This window comes from Echinops telfairi, unplaced genomic scaffold (assembly GCF_000313985.2).
Source record: "Echinops telfairi isolate 266 unplaced genomic scaffold, ASM31398v2 ScPeMD7_25;HRSCAF=90, whole genome shotgun sequence".
NCBI lineage: Eukaryota > Metazoa > Chordata > Mammalia > Afrosoricida > Tenrecidae > Echinops > Echinops telfairi.
In genome coordinates this window covers 16129322-16145282 of record NW_022103922.1, presented here as the reverse complement: position 1 = coordinate 16145282, position 15961 = coordinate 16129322, and the positions used below count along the sequence as shown (strand labels likewise).

Genomic DNA, 15961 nt, shown 5'->3' with positions numbered 1-15961 from the left:
ACACTGTGTCTCTGGTGCTGTCCCCCGCAGGGCCATGGGTCAGTGAGGGGCGTCATGTCTCATAGTGGGCTGGCCATGTGTTCTACATAAGTCCTTTTAGGGGATTTTACTAACCTTCCAGATACAGAAGTTCAGTGCATGCAAACAGAGTTCAGGCTCTTTATACAAATACCGCAAACCTACGTCTTTTTTGCTTTCAAACAACATTTGTTGAATAGCATTCCCAGTTTTCTAGTAAATAACAACCATGTGGTATGAAAGATTTATCTTTCCTGAATTTTCTTTCTTTTTTTTTTTAATCGCCAGAAGCCCATATTCCAGATGACAAGTTATTGCAGTTAAAAAAAAAAAAGTCAGGGAACACTTTGGGTAACATTTTATTGAAAATACAGTATCAGTAACACAGAAGTTCAAACAACCCAATGTTCTTATTTAAAAAACGATAAAGACAGTGGCACTAAAAGCTATGAGGAGACCATGGGAGGAAGAAAGCACACATTCAAATGAGTAGTTGGCTTGCAGAGGAGAGGGAGGGGCAGAGGAATGAGATGCTGCAGGGAGCAACATTTCCTTTCTTAAACTGGAGGGTGAATTCTCAAGAGAGCATTGAATTTGTCTCTATTATTTTGTGTACCCTAAATGTTGCATTACAAGTTCTTAAAAACTAAGACCCTGAAATCAAACCCCAAAGGAGCAGTGAGGAAACGTTCTCCTGTTCTTAGGGGTGACCACAGGAAGGACATTCTCTCGCTTACACTCAACAAGGAGCCCAGTAACCACAAAACCTCAAAGGAGGAGCCTTAGAGCAGTGGTTCTCCACCTTCCTAATGCCGCAACCCTTTAATCCAGTTCCTCATGTTGTGGTGACCACCCCCCCCAACCATAAAATTATTTTCATTGCTACTTCATCACTGTCATTTTACTACTGGCATGAATCGGGCAACCCCTGTGAAAGGGTCCATCGACCCCAAAGGGGTCTCAACCCAAGTTGAGAACCGCTGCCTTAAGGATACAAAACTAAGCCAAATGAGAGGCTTCCCTCAAAGAGTCCAGAAAGAGAGAAGTGAATGCACCCTTGGTCCTAAAGCCTTTGAAAATCTGATCAAAGTTAAGGATCCTCATGCTGGTAGATGATATATGTGTGCACATGATATATGTTGTATATACACAGGTATATTCAGGGAAATTTAGGGGTTGGTTCCAGATATCTGCAATAAAGCTATTATCAAAATTAAGCAAGTCACACACATTGTTTTTTGTTTCCCACTGCATATATGAGCTGTGTGTGCTACATACACTGTAGTACACATAGTACACATGGACTACATCTACATCTACAGCTCTCTCCTGAGGAGCTGCTGGTGGCTTCAAACTCCCAACCATGCGGATCACAGCCCAACACATACCCACTATGCCACCACGGCTCCTATGGGTCAGAATTCAACTCTATGACAATGGGTTGGCTTTGGAATCATTACATGACCTTATAAACAGACTAAAAACCAAGGAACTGTATACTTTAAATCAACAGATATTTGTGATATGTGAATGCTACCTCAGTACAAAAAAATAAATAATCATAGAGTGGAAGGACCAGCACTCCAAACTCAACTGCCAACAAGCCTCTGTGGGTTTCCAGGGTTTTAACTCTTTACAGGACAAGAAAGCCTCATCTTTCTTCCTTGGAGCAGTTGGTGGCATAGTGATGACCTTCCAGTGAGCAGCCCAACAAGTAACCCACTAAACCACCAGGGCAACTGGAAAAAGCAAGGGCGCCGTAAAGGAAGTAACAGTGCCTAAATCAAGTTTCTGGTTCCCACGCTTGAGAAAAGTCCCTTTCAGGACTGCCAACCCATTTGTTCCTGCTTGTCCACCCTCAATTGACTAAATCATCGAGTCCACAGTTTAACATGATCCCCAGGCATATGTGTGTGAGCCCGAGAATCATCTGGGGATCTTGTAAATCTGTAGATTCTGATTCAGTGTGCTCCTATCTGAGATGGAAATGTGAACTCTCACCACAGGGCCAAACTGGAACGAACCGGCTAGAAGCCTTCCAAAATGCAAAACTAGACTCACTGTCACCCAGTCAATTCTGACCCAAGAGACCCTGACGGGCAGAGTTGAACTGCCCCATGTAAGTTTCCAAGCCTGTAACTCTTTAGGGGAGTAGAAAGCCTCATTTGTCTCTCACAGAGCAGCTGGTGGTTTTGAACTGCCAACCTTGCAGGAAGCAGCCCAATGCATAACCATGCACCATCAGGGTTCCTTCAGAAGCTCTGGTCCCTTTTAAATGCTGACACTGAATCCTTAAAGCCAGGACCCCCAGGCAGTGGAGGTGTAAAGCAGGGTGCATCCTATCATAGACACAATCTTCAATTCAGCACACACTGAAATAACAATTATATCCAGGATAAGCCCCATTGGTATTTGAGTTAGTTAACTGTGCCAGCCTGGCTGATAATCACATGTGGGGCTAATTGAAAGGCTGAGGGATAAATGGGTGGTGAGCCTCGCCTTTCTAGTTCTCAGGTCTCTTGTTTTGTGATGGTTGCACCGGGTGCAGCTGCCTTAGCAGTTCCCTGCTTCAGCTTGCAAGATTGACTTCCTAAAAGACATCCCCAAGGAGAAGCCGCATGGACCTATCCCGATGCAGACCTGGGTGCTGGAGCAGCCGTGTGGAGACCCCTGCTAGTGCTGAGATGCTTACACGTTCACTGACTCAGCTTTCCTCCTGCAGTCGGCATCATTGCCTCTGTTTTGTGAGGTGGAGGACTTTGTGGACTGGTGTTGGGTTAATGGGTTAATGTTGGACTTGTGGGCTTGGGCAGCATTGGGTTGGGATGTTTTCGTGATGCACATTTTCTTTACATAAAACTCTCTCGTATACATGAGTTGCTGTGGATTTGTTTCTCCAAAATACCCAGACTAGTTCAGTATTAAAAAATTTAAGGGAAAAAAGAAATCCTAAGCCCCACAGGATAATATTGCTGCCCTTAAAAAAATTTTAAACCTGCTTTTTCAGGATCCAACATGTTCCTTTTAGATTCTGTAAATCAGAGTGGGGCTGGCAAGCCACAAAGCCCACTGGCATTGAGAATAAAGCTCTAGAGTAAATGAGAGGCTGTAAAAGGGCAGATGGAAAGAGAAGCCAGTCTAATAATGTTAAAATATTTTTCAGATTCCAAGTTCCATCTATGTACATTTCTCTATCAAAACGGATGTCCTCTGTTTTATCAAAATATAGATATTCAGCGATTCCATAAAAGTAAACAATTCATATCTTTTCATTTTACATGTGTAAGACAACATCCAATTCCTCCCTTTTCATTTTGTGACTAAAAATCAAAATATCAAAGGGCATATTATTATTGCATTGAATAAATCTGCAGCATCAGGCCTCTTTAAAGTATTAACAAAGCAAGGTGTCGCTCTGAGGACTAAGGTGTGACTGGCCCAACCTGTGCATTTTCCACACTCCATATGCCCAGGCTGCACTACCAATAAGGAGGGCGGGAGGAGAACTGGGGCATCTGATTAACAGTGCTGGGGAAGAACACTGACAGCACCGTGGACGGCCAGAAAAACAAATCTGTCTTGGGAGAAGTACTCCTTCGAATACTCCTTAGAAGTGAGAACGATGAGACTTCATCTCGCTTACCTTAGACATGGGATCAGGAGGAACCAGACCCACCCTGGAGAAGAACGTCATGGTTGGTTTTAAAACAGAGGGTCCAGGAGAAAGAGGAAGACCCACAAAGAAATGAACTGGTACCAGGGATGCAATCATGGGCTTCAGTGTAACGACCGTTGTGAGGATGCGGCAGGCAGGCTGTGTTTGCTTCTGTAGCTCTGAGGCAGAGCCAGCTTGATGCTACCTAACTAGTTACATCCCATTAATTTGTTATCTGGTTAGCAATTCTGTTTTCTCCCTAGGCCAAAGTAAAGAGACTGAAATAATAAACCAGCCCAAGTGGAGCTACCAATTTAACATCAGATTGCTAACCACAAGGTTATCAGTTCAAACCCACCGGCAGCTCCAGACAAACCCACCTGCTCCCAGAACGATTTACTGCCTCAGAAACTAAAGACAGGGTCACACTGTGAGTTGGAATCAGCTTCATGGCAGAAGGTAGAATAAAAGGTCCAGGAGAAAATCAACATTCCTTTGTGTTTATGTTATGTTTGCTTTTACTAAACCAAATTAGCAAGGATAACAAAAATATCACCAAATCTTAAGACAATCCTCTTCAATGAGCAGACTTTATTAACAGACATAAACTAACACCCTCCTAATAATTTTGTGGGGTTTTTTCACCTTTAGTTTGGAAAATTAATTCTTATATCCAGCAGAGGGTGCTCAAGGAGCGTCGATGTGCTGTTCAGCCACGGAGCATGTTAATATCACAGCCATTCAATTCCAACATCATCAACAAAGCAAAACAGGCAACAAAACAGAAGTCTAGATTAAAATCACAAAAACAAGTTCACATGTCACCATTTAACTTCATACAGCTTTTCCTGTAATACAAATAAGGGATTATACCATGGGCTCTTCTCCAACTTGACAAACGAGTTCTTTATTTAATAGGTAGTCAATTATTTTGTCATTTATTATCAGCCTGACATGTCCATGTCCTTTCCTACTGCAATGTACTGCCAAGAGATTTTTATTTTAGCAAGTACTATGCGGTGGTCTGAGCTCTAGTGACCCAGTGGTTACTCGTTGGGCTACAATCAGCAAGGTCAGCAGTTCGAAACCACCAGCTGCTTGGAGGCAGAAAGCAAGGCTTGCTACTCCCGTTGAGTTACAGATGCATTTGAATGGTGGTATTGGAAAAGAACAATGAAAATGCCATGGGCTGAAAAAAAGGACAAACCGACCTGTACTAGAAGAAGTAAGGCCAGAGTGCTCCTTAGAGGCATGGATGGTGAGACTTCTTATATACTTTGGGCATGTCAGGAGACAAGTTCCTGGAGAAGGACATCATGCCTGGTGAAGTAGAGGGAGAGCAAAAACACTGGAAGGTCCTCACGGAGATGGACTGACAGTGGCGCAACAACAGGCTCTAGTACGAGAAGAATTGTGGGGATGGCCCAGGACCGTGCAGTGTTTCCCTGTGTTGTGCCTGGGGTCACTATGTGTTAAAACGACCCCTGGCGGTGGTTTTGATTTTGAGGGTGGCATACACGAAAATGAATGGTTGTGTAATAAATGTGCTGACAGTCTCAGCCCAACATATTTCAAAACAGAAAAACGGGGAAGGAAGGAGTACACAAGTTCGCATCAGGCCGGGATTGCCCAGTGTTGTGGGATATAGCACAAATTTCACCCAAGAATGTAAACCTTGGTCAATGATTTGTGGAAATGGAAAGTGATTGTCTATACAACTATTACCCCACACTGTGTCCCCCCGGTTCCCATAACTGGGGACTTTGATAAGTAACTCAGTCATCAAGAGAGTAATAAACCATCTTCAAAAGCATGATTCCAAGGGAATGGATGATTCCAAAGGGCATGCTGGAAGAGCATACAGAGTTATGATCTGTTTTCATGGTAAGCAGATCCCATGTTGTTATATTTTAATGGTTTCAAATAATTTATTTTACATGTATGAAAAATTAACTACAATATTTATTCCTCAACTATTTGCAATGTAATCAATTATTTAATGTGGCTTTCTAAACATGGCTGTGGGATTATAAAAAGACTTTCCCCCAGCTTTGTCTCTCCCAAAGACATGCCAAACATTAGAGGCTGTATGCCATCACTTGGTGGGAGGTCAGACACTTAGAGATATCCTCCCTGAAGGCATTCAGTTGCTAGACTACAGTCTGGTCCCACCACAAGTAGGGCCCATTCCCTGCTGTTAGGGACAATGGGCTACTTCTCCCTAAAGGCTTTCGGCCATCGGTCTGGTAGTCTGGCCATCAGTCAAACCCCAGTAGATGGGGTTTGCACCCTACTGATAATGGTTTCTATGGTGGGCCAGAGAACAGGTCAAACCAGCTCAGTGACATCCAAAGTTAGGCTGCCATCCTGAATCTAGGATCCACCCATCTTGTCACATGTATACCCCCAATCCCTCCCCTTCCTATTGGGTATATATCCCTAGATTGTCCCCCTCTCATTGCTGTATAACCTATAGTGCAATCCCTTCCTGTGACGTATGTCTTTACCTGTAATTAGTGGGCTTGCACGCCCCCAAAGATCTATAAGCCTTGGTTAGCAATATTCTCTCCGCTCTTCCTATCCTTCTCTCCCCGCCCCCTCCGTCCTCACTCCCCTGTTCCCTTTCCCCTTGTCGTCCTTCCCCTCCCCCTCTCTCCTATCCTCCTGCTCTCTCTGCTCTCTCTCCACGTGGAGGGCCGAGGTGAGCACACTATCATGAAAAGTGGCTGACTCCATTTTTTCAATCTCTCTTCTCTCTCTCATGCTCTCTATGACTTTATTATATATATATTTCAACCGTACAATTGCGCCTATCGAACCTGCGATTAGTTGTTGGGGGCTGGTCCTTTCTCCCACACATAGCTTTTGTTACTCCCACCAAACATCCTTCCTTTTCCTCAGGGCTCGGCGCAAGAAGGTGGAAAAGGAGACTGATTGGATGATATGATTCAGCTAGGAGCGACTGTTAGCAGGGTAAGCTGTGATTGCCAACCTGATGGGTATAAAACCAGCCCATCCAGAACCAAGAAAAGGTTATCTCACTACCAGATAGGAGAAGAACCAGGAAGGGAGTGTGTCCCTTGGACCGCGAGATCCCTGTGCATTGCATCTCTTTCATTCAGGAGACAGCTTGTGACATCAGAGGAGCAGCGACAGCAGAACCAGGAGCCAGAGCATCAGGCAGAGCGTTGGACTTCCTGCCACAGAGCACATGCAGCCGAGTGCTCTAGGGCAGGAGGCTGGCTTGTGGAATGGATGCCTCCAGGCACTTAATGGAAGAAGCTGAGAGGCTTTGGGTTAGGTTTTTCTTACAGTGGAGTGTGGCATGCCCTTTGGGCATTTATGGACAACCCTACATAACCTTTGGAAGCAGTGAGCAGTCCAAGAAGCTGAGGGCCAAAAAGAGACCTGCCTGCAGGTACTGCAAAGAAACTACCCTGACTGTACAACTGCATCCTGAGCATTCCTCTCCTGAATCGACACCTATTACTTCCCTAAAATAACGACGTAATTGTGAGCATGTCGGTGAGTCCTGTGTGGCCACTGCAGAGAATTACAGAGCCCAGCTGAAAAGAGTAGAGTGCTGTGGGAAGGAAGGAAGGCAGGCAGGCAGGCAGGCAGGCAGGCTGGTTGGTTGATGGCGAGTGCCACGTGGCCACAGAGCAATACTGAAAAAAGCAGTCATTATTGTACTTTGTGATCTTAAAGCATTTTTTGAATTATTAAAAGCATGTTGATGTATTTGTTATTTTTAAAAAAAGATGCTTCAAAAGTTCAAAGTCCTCAAGTATTTAAAAATTGGAGAGGTAATAATGGTGAGTGCTTTTTGCATGTTTATTTTAATTACAGAATTTGAAAACTAATAATGTTTTTCAATTGACCTGACCTGAAGTGGGCCCTTTTTTTTGGGGGAAAGGGGGCGGGGGGATTTTATTTATCTAGAAAGATGCTAATACCAATTGTTACAAAAGGTAAAAACAATGTGGAGAAAACAGTTTAATAAAGGCCTGGCCATGAGAACTTTGGAATTTGACATCAACAAATATAATTCCAAAAATGAAGGTTAACAACCTATGATGGAAGGAAGTCTATTTTCTAGCTCCTTCTGTGGCCAGTCTATCAGCTTCTCCATTGCCTTTGATGCCTCAATGGCCAGGAACATCTTTCCACTGAACCCCCACACCTCAAGAGGCTTGACCGATCTTCTCAACATCACTGCTGTTGACGACAACTCTTCCACGGGCTATTTTCCATCCATTTTGCTTCCATTTTCCAACCCAGTCTGCCATACCTTCAATGACAAACTTGTCATCAGTTTTAATGATGAGTTTATATTTTTACTTCTTGCTTATTCAATTGCTTTGTGAGCTGCCCTCGGTTCTGCTGTCTCATTTGTCTGTCATCCAGAAACCCACTCACTTACATTCAGTGGGTGATTTGGTCTCCAGTAGACTCCGGATCCAGCTTGTGCACCAGGTCTCCCACTATTGCTGCAGCTACCATCAACATCAACCGTTGGAATGTGTTCTGTGCCCCGGCCAAAGTCCTGTCCTCATAGGTCCCTGGAACTCATGTTGGATTTCCCACCAAGGTCACACTTCCCTAGTGCCTGTGATCTTCAATTCAGCTTCTTTCTTTTTTTTTTTTAATAATCACATATTGCTAAGTGTCATTTCAACAGGACTGCATTGAACATTAATGTCCTTGGTGACAGGAGCCCAGCTGTTGAATGTTCATATTGTCCAGTTTCCAAAGTAGATGTTTTCTCATGCGACTTTTACAACCACAGGGTATGCTCTTAAAAACAGTTATACACAATTAGAATGAAAACATTTAAATCTAATTATCTTAATGAACTTTTTGAAGCTTGTTGCTGGGCTTTTTGTTTGTTTTGTCTCATTTGGATCTTAAATAGCTTACTTTCCAGAGCCTGAATTAATGGGGCTCACTGACTGAAACATGGGAAGTCCTGTACAAAGGGAATAGCTGACTGTGTAATAAGAGAAGTCTAAACTACTGAAACATATCCTCATGGAAAATAAACATGTCATCTTTCTGATCAAGTATATTAAACCAGGGATACAACACCACTTAAAAGATTATTAAAGCAAATGATAAACAAGCTTCTTAATATGAATGGCCTATTTAATTGTAAGATATGTGAAGTATATGCCAATAGAACTTTTTTTTAAATTAAAAGGTATACGCTTTTTATAAGAATCTCACAGCTGCTTATTTTGCTATGTGGGTTAACCAAAGAGGAGACTGGAACATTTACTATGTGACAGACATGATGCTGGGTCCTTAGCCATTAAGCTAAGGCCAAAGAAAGTTCTATGTAACCATGGACGAAAACAAATTTGCCGCTAGGAACACTAACTGCATACCCCTACTATGAATTACAAACCACCTGCAACTTGATTTTAATGGTTCGAGACTTTTTGCTTTCAAGAACCCTCTAGATCAGTGTTGCCCAAAGAGGGTTGATATCACTCACTCCTTGGGGGGCACTGGAATGATTCAGCGTGGGGGGGCTGCAAAAGCACAGACCTGCACCTTATCCTGGATTATGGGTGACAGCATGCAAGTTGCTCATGGCTGAGCAGGGGTCACCAGTCTCTTTTTCCTCTCTCTCCTGAAAAGCAGGCAGTCGACCAAATGAGTTTGGGAACCGATGCTCTAGGTTATCTTATTATACAAAAAGGCCTGCTTGGCAGTCTGTACTGTAAAGCAAGTGCATACATCTCCAGAGCACCGTGAGCCCTAAGCCCGACCTGAGTTCCAGGAGATGGCAGGACTTGGCGCCTGGGCAACTTCAGAGGAGACATATGAGCACGTGGGATGACCAGGGCGTCCCCTGAGGGCATGGTCATATTATTTTTATTCATCAAAGAGAGTATAATGAGGTATGTCACACATTTTGCACAATAGATGCTTTTTTTAAAAGGTTTTACCAGGAGACTCTGAACTCTGGCCCTTACTTGTCCTTCAAGCCAGGAACTGAACCACTCACCATGCCTCAACTTTCAGCCAAAAGACAGCGCAGTCTAGGAGGTCAAGGCAACTACAGAGGAGGTACTCATTCCAGAGAGACCAAAGGGGCACCATCTATGCCAAGGCAAAGCTCAGAGACCAGGAAGGGTCAGAAAGAAGAACGAAGGGAAAAGGTAACCACAAGGAGGCAGCAGAAAGACGGCTGTTCCTTTGGGGAACTGCAACCGACAGGGGAAAACAAAACACGCATAAACGACTGAATGAAAATCCAACTTGTTTTGTACACTTTCACTCAAATCATAATTGTAAGAAAAAGTAAAAGGTTTTATTACTTTCAGGTTTTATAAAAGGAACCAAGATATTAAAACTGGGAAATTTCAAGAACAGAATTCATAAGCCACAAATTATGAACATGTAATAGTTCCTTTAAAAAACATTTTTACTTTTTCTGGCAAAGATTTTAGTATTTTTAAATGAACATAGCTTTAAAAGAATTCAAAATTTTAAAATTGACTATGAACATATAAAATTTTACATTTAAGTTAATCATGTATGGTTGTTGCATAATTTGTCAACTTGAGACTATTAAGAGTGAAGGGGTGAAGCTTAGCCTGTCAATCATTTGGGAGGTGCAAATGGAGATAAATAGTTGACCAGAGGCCAGATACACAGAGACTCTCTGCTTAGTATTCCTGAGGACAAGACACATGGTGCTACGCTAGAGCCCTGGAGCTGGAGGAGCCACATGGAGACCCACGCCAGCACTGAGATGCTTACACACCACTGAACCCACAAGACTTTCCATCCACTGGCCTGTGATCCTCCATTTGGTGTCATTGCATGTGTTTCCTGAGTCTGAAGAGGAATTTATAGATTGATATCAGACATATGGGCTAATATTGGACTTCTAGACTTGATCTGAAGTGGGCTGGGATATTTTCTCAATATTCAATTGCTCTTGTATATAAAGCTCTTTCTTATACACATATGAGTGTATATCTGTTTCTCTACTCTACCTGGACTAATACATTATGTACCTTGGGAGTGGGGTACTAGAGAAACAAATCATGAAGATGGAGAACAGATGCTTCTTTGACCTCTGCCTCATGGTAGTTCTTCTTCTTTGGCTAGTCAGAGGTCAGAAATGGCCATGTAGTTTACTGTGTCGTTTTCTGGAAAGAATACGGAAAGTGAAAGTTTTGATTATTTTGTTTAGTTGTTATCTTTGGTTGTTATTGTTTGAAACGACGAAAATGAATGTGATTAATGTATATTTTGAGTTCAGGGGACAAAATCAGCCCTTGAATTTCTCAGAGCTACTTAGTGAAAATGGCTGACAGAAGGCCCAGCCCTGGCTTGAGGAAATGAAACCAGAGGCATAATCCCATATTTTGTATCAATAGAATGGTTTAGATAAGAATTAAGATAAGTTAGATAAGGATTGATTTCTCTTTTTTTTTCATATATGAGGATAGATTTTTATATCAGGAAGGAACATAATAGCTAATTAGTCCACACAGCATTAATATACTGGAAGTCCTTCAACTCACAGGGCTGCTGGGTCCAAAATAAACGAAGTAGACAGCTGAGTCTTCCCTCAGGCAATGCAGGCAGAGTCCACCCACAGGCAGCAAAGAGCAGGGCAGGTCACCAACAGTCAGGAGCTCAGGAGCTTAGTGAAGCAGGCCCAGATGGAATATCAAACTCAAGCAATGCAAGATGACAGGATCCACCAGCCTCAGACTCAAGCAATGTATACTCCAGCAGTGTGGTGAAGCAGGTCTCAAAGGAACCTCCAGGATCCACTGGTTGGCTGTCCCACAGGTAGTGTGGCTCATAAGTTGAGGCAGATAACTAGCTAAAGCAGTAGCAAGCTCTTCCAATCACCAAAGGCAAGACAGAAGGGGGCGGGTCTTGCAGAGTCATTCATCTCTTTGCCCTCCAATCAAACAGCGACCTGATTAATTCCACATGTTCCTATTGGCCAGATTGACACAACAAACCTACCGATCACAATATGCATGTATGTACTCCACATAAAACTTGAGAGTGATGTCATCATTATCTACTTTGTAATTAGTAATAATACATATGGGAATTTAGAAAGGATTTCTACAAAGACATTTTGGTTATAAAGTGACTAAGAGGCTGTCCTCATGAATAATTATGAAAGGGGGGAAACATTTTTCTTTATTCACTTGAGCTGGCATACATTTAGAGAAAAAGCCTATTCTCCATTGCTCTTTCTATTTCAGTAATAGAGACTGAGTGACAGGAGCAATTCAGAATCTATTTGCAAAGACTGTGTTCCCTCTCCACCATAATCTTCATAAGTTTCTCCAGTTCTCTCAGAATTAAGTTTGCATCTTCCCCTTCCTCTTTTCTTATTGAGTTAAGTTTATTTCCCAGGATAATAAACTCCCCAAGTTGGAAAGCGGGTTATAAAAACCACGGATATTTCTTTTTGCAGTTCACTTTTCCCTCGATGCTGGGGTAACCAGCACCACAGGTATAAAATTGAATTGGGTAGTGTCTCTTTTTTCAGGGTGGTTTTGTTTTGTTTTTTAATCTAAGACACCATTGATTCGTGTTAGGATGATTAAGCTACACCGTAGTATACAGTTTATCAGATAAAAATATAAATATATAAACCCCTTTGGCTAGGCACATAAAGAAATCACCTTTTCATGAAAAATAACTGTTAAAAAGCATCACTAAAATGTAAAACATTTCCAAGGCTAAATGTCTATTATATTAGTTGCTTAGTCTGATATTAAGGCTAAAAAAATATATTAAATTATATTTTATTAAATTCAAAGTTTGGCAGTTTTCATCTTTACTATTATCCCACATTAACTTAATCATTAAACAAATACAAGTGATAATTACACATGAATTGCCCATGAGGGTGGTTAATGGCTCCACAATGGATATGCAATTAGTATCAAGTACACATTAGAAATAGAACTGCTTAGGAGAGTCACTGACAGCCTCAGGCGACTCCATCCTCTGGGGCTCGGGCCTAGAGCCAGGGAAGAGCCATGGCCTACGGAGGGAGGGGTGGCCTAGCCTGTGCAAACTTCTGTCCCCTGCTCCCAGGCCCTCATCGTTAAAACAACAGCAAAAAACAACCAGAAATATAACTGCTCGTCCAATATGTCACCACCTGCAAAATACAGTCCTTTAGCAAAGTTTTGAAAACTGTCTAAATACAAAGGCTCACAGATTAGTCAGAGGACTATACCTGTGCATTTATAAAATTCTTGTAAGTAGGAAAAAAAAGATATATTACCGAAGCTTTATCATAAGTATTAACTTCAGGTAAAATGGAGCCATGGTAGCATAATGGTAATAAATTGAGCTGCTAACCACAAGGTCAGCAGTTCAAAACCACTAGCCACCCCACAGGAAAAAGAGGAGGTTTTCTACTGCCATAAAGAGTTACAGTCTCAGAAACAACAGGGGCAGTTCTGCCTCGTCTTACAGGGTCTCTATGAGTCAGAATTGACTCAATGGCAGTGAATTTGGTTTGGCTTTAGGTAACATTAATCCCCCTCATTACTCTTTCTAACTAAAGAGTCCCCGAACAATGTCACATGACAGCAGAAGGTATACAGAGAGTACCTCTTGCAATTCATGAAATACTCTTTATAAGAGTTTCTTTACTTAATAAAGAGTGTAAATTGTTGACAAAACCTGTGTGATCCACTGAAATACTCCATTTTTCAACAAAGCACAAAGGCATTTTGACAAGGGAGAACAATTAACAAATAAATTAGATGTCTTTCAAGTTTGAAGTAATTTTTTTTAAAGAATAGGAGTATATTTTTGTTGAATATATGAAGACTAGAAGTTCAAAGTTTTTTTTTAAGATGATCATTTTTCAAGTTTGAAGTAATTATCAATGTCATCGACTCATAAAAAGATCATATTTTCATTTATAAGTTGGTGCTCCTGTTGCATCCAAGTCTCCCCTGGAAAGCATCCCACACAAGTAGGCACAAAGTACCCCGGATTCGAACAACAAAGTCAGCATTTACTGTTACTTTTGTTACTCAAGACCTGTGCGGACAAAATGTTTTCCTGTAATCGATTACCCTCAAAACTCCTAATGACCCCATGAGAACTGTTAAAAGTGTAGACATTTAAAAAGTAAGGAAGCAAAATATAAAATAGTTTAGTCAAGATCCAAAAGTTTTTAGAGAAGTGAAATATCCGACATAAAGCAAAGCGCCCAGAGAGATTAGTTTTTGATTTCTGCTTCAGAACGTGACTGTCCCTAACCTCCAAATCACAGAGAGGATAACATACGGTGTTATTAAAGGGATGGAGAAAATGCACCTCGAATTCTTTCCTAAGACGCTCTTCCCGCTGAGTGCTAAATTCAAGTTCACTCGTTTGGCGCCGTAAGAGGTCAGAGCACTCCATGTGTTCGCCTTCTAATTTTTCTACTTTCTTGTGCATATTTTGGACAGCGTTGTCTTGCTCCTGAAAAATAATTATTTTTGTCTCAATAAAAATGTTCACACCACAAGAAAAAGACTTTGAGAGTTATGGGGCAGGGAGGGGAGGGACCAAATGAGAAATGAATAAAAATCCATTTTCCAGTATGTCAATAAGCAAGTAAAACTGTGTTTCAAACTCACTCCATAGCAAACTACATTTAAAAAAAGTAAATCAAAACTGATTTTAAATGTTTTTTTTTAGTTTGTGTAAAATCAGAAATACGAGATAATAAAATGGTTTCATGACCTTTATTTTCCTTTAAATTTCTTTTTTTTTTTTAAAGGGAAGATTTTCCTAAGATTATTTTGTTGACAGTAAAACAGTTTTTACATTTACAATTTAGTGATACTGGTTACATCTTGCAGCTGTGTAACCATTTGCCCCCTTTCTCATTAACAAACTCATTACCCCATAAAGTCTGTAATTTTTAAGTATGTGTTATAAATTTGATTCCAAATAGACTAGTGCTAAAATAGCATAATGCTCAGGCAGGCGGGCTAACTTTTAAGATGACTTTAGGGTATATTTTTGAGTAAAGAAGATATTAGTAACTGAGTATAACTCTTTTTTTCTAATCATTTTATTAGGAGCTCATACAACTCTTATCACAATCCATACATCAACTGTGTAAAGCACATATGTACGTTCATTGCTCTCATCATCCTCAAAACATTTCCTCTCCACTTAAGCCCCCGGCATTAGGTCCTGAGTATAACTCTTTGATACAACATGCAAACTCCACAAATGGTAGAGATTCACCAATCCTTTTTTTATACTAATCCTTTACATTTCTTGAAGCCCCCTCATGTACACCAGAATATCCTACTGACCTCTAAGGGCATTCACATGATAGGATAGTGCATAATAGTTTCTGCCTCATTAATACCTCGAAGAATTAGCAACCCAAGTGAGTATTGCAACTCAGCGTGAAGAGGAGAGTGGCCCTGGAGGGATGGCTGTACCATGGCTACAGCTGTTCACGCTGCCACCACTAGGTGGCGGTGTTTCCTGCCCGCCTCACTTGTCAGAGGGTTTCAATCTTTCCTGCATTATTGGGAAGGAAGTGGGGAGAGGAAGAACACCTTGAAATATTTTCTACTTAATTCTCTCGATTTCCTTCTTTCCATCCTTTCTCAGAAATCAGAGTTGTGTTTACAGAAAGTTCAATAAGAGATATATATCTATATCTATATAGAGATAGATGATAGATAGATGATAGATAGATAGATAGATGATAGATAGATAGATAGATAGATAGATAGATAGATAGATAGATAGATAGATAGATAGATTACTCCTAGAATGATCCAGGGAGGTTACCTATACTTAATCCTAGATTATGGGCTATTGAGTACCAAAGTTTCCATTGCCAGGGAGTGCTGAGTAATTTTATCCTGAAAAGGAGACCGTAGGCCCGATAGATACATTGTAGAACCTATGCTCTAGCCCTCACAAAGTCCTCTTCTTTCAACCCCATCCATGGGCATGCAACACACACAGATTCAGATATGCCTCCAACGAGTACCATGAGCCACCCAAAAAAATGCCTCCAACGAGTACCATGAGCCACCCAAAAAATGCCTCCAACGAGTACCATGAGCCACCCAAAAAATGCCATCAGAATCTGGGTGAGTAGGCTGCGAGCACCAAGTGCAGTTCTCTAAAAAGGAGCTTAGTTTGGAAAGTGGCCCACAGTATATATATACTGCACAGTCAAGGGATGAGGCCCTTCATTCATAAGATTGCTATTCTATAGTTGACTATACGTGAACTCAGGATCCACTGTCT

At 41.5% G+C, this 15961-nt stretch overlaps 1 protein-coding gene across 1 annotated transcript in view; it reads right to left on the bottom strand.

Moving 5' to 3' along the window:
• Nucleotides 1-15961, bottom strand: part of CCDC171 (coiled-coil domain containing 171) — a 303642-nt gene that overhangs the window by 258890 nt on the left and 28791 nt on the right. Inside the window, exon 8 of the mRNA XM_004706542.2 lies at nt 14009-14155. Within this exon, the coding sequence (XP_004706599.1) occupies nt 14009-14155 (147 nt within the window). The remainder of the gene's footprint in view (nt 1-14008; nt 14156-15961) is intronic.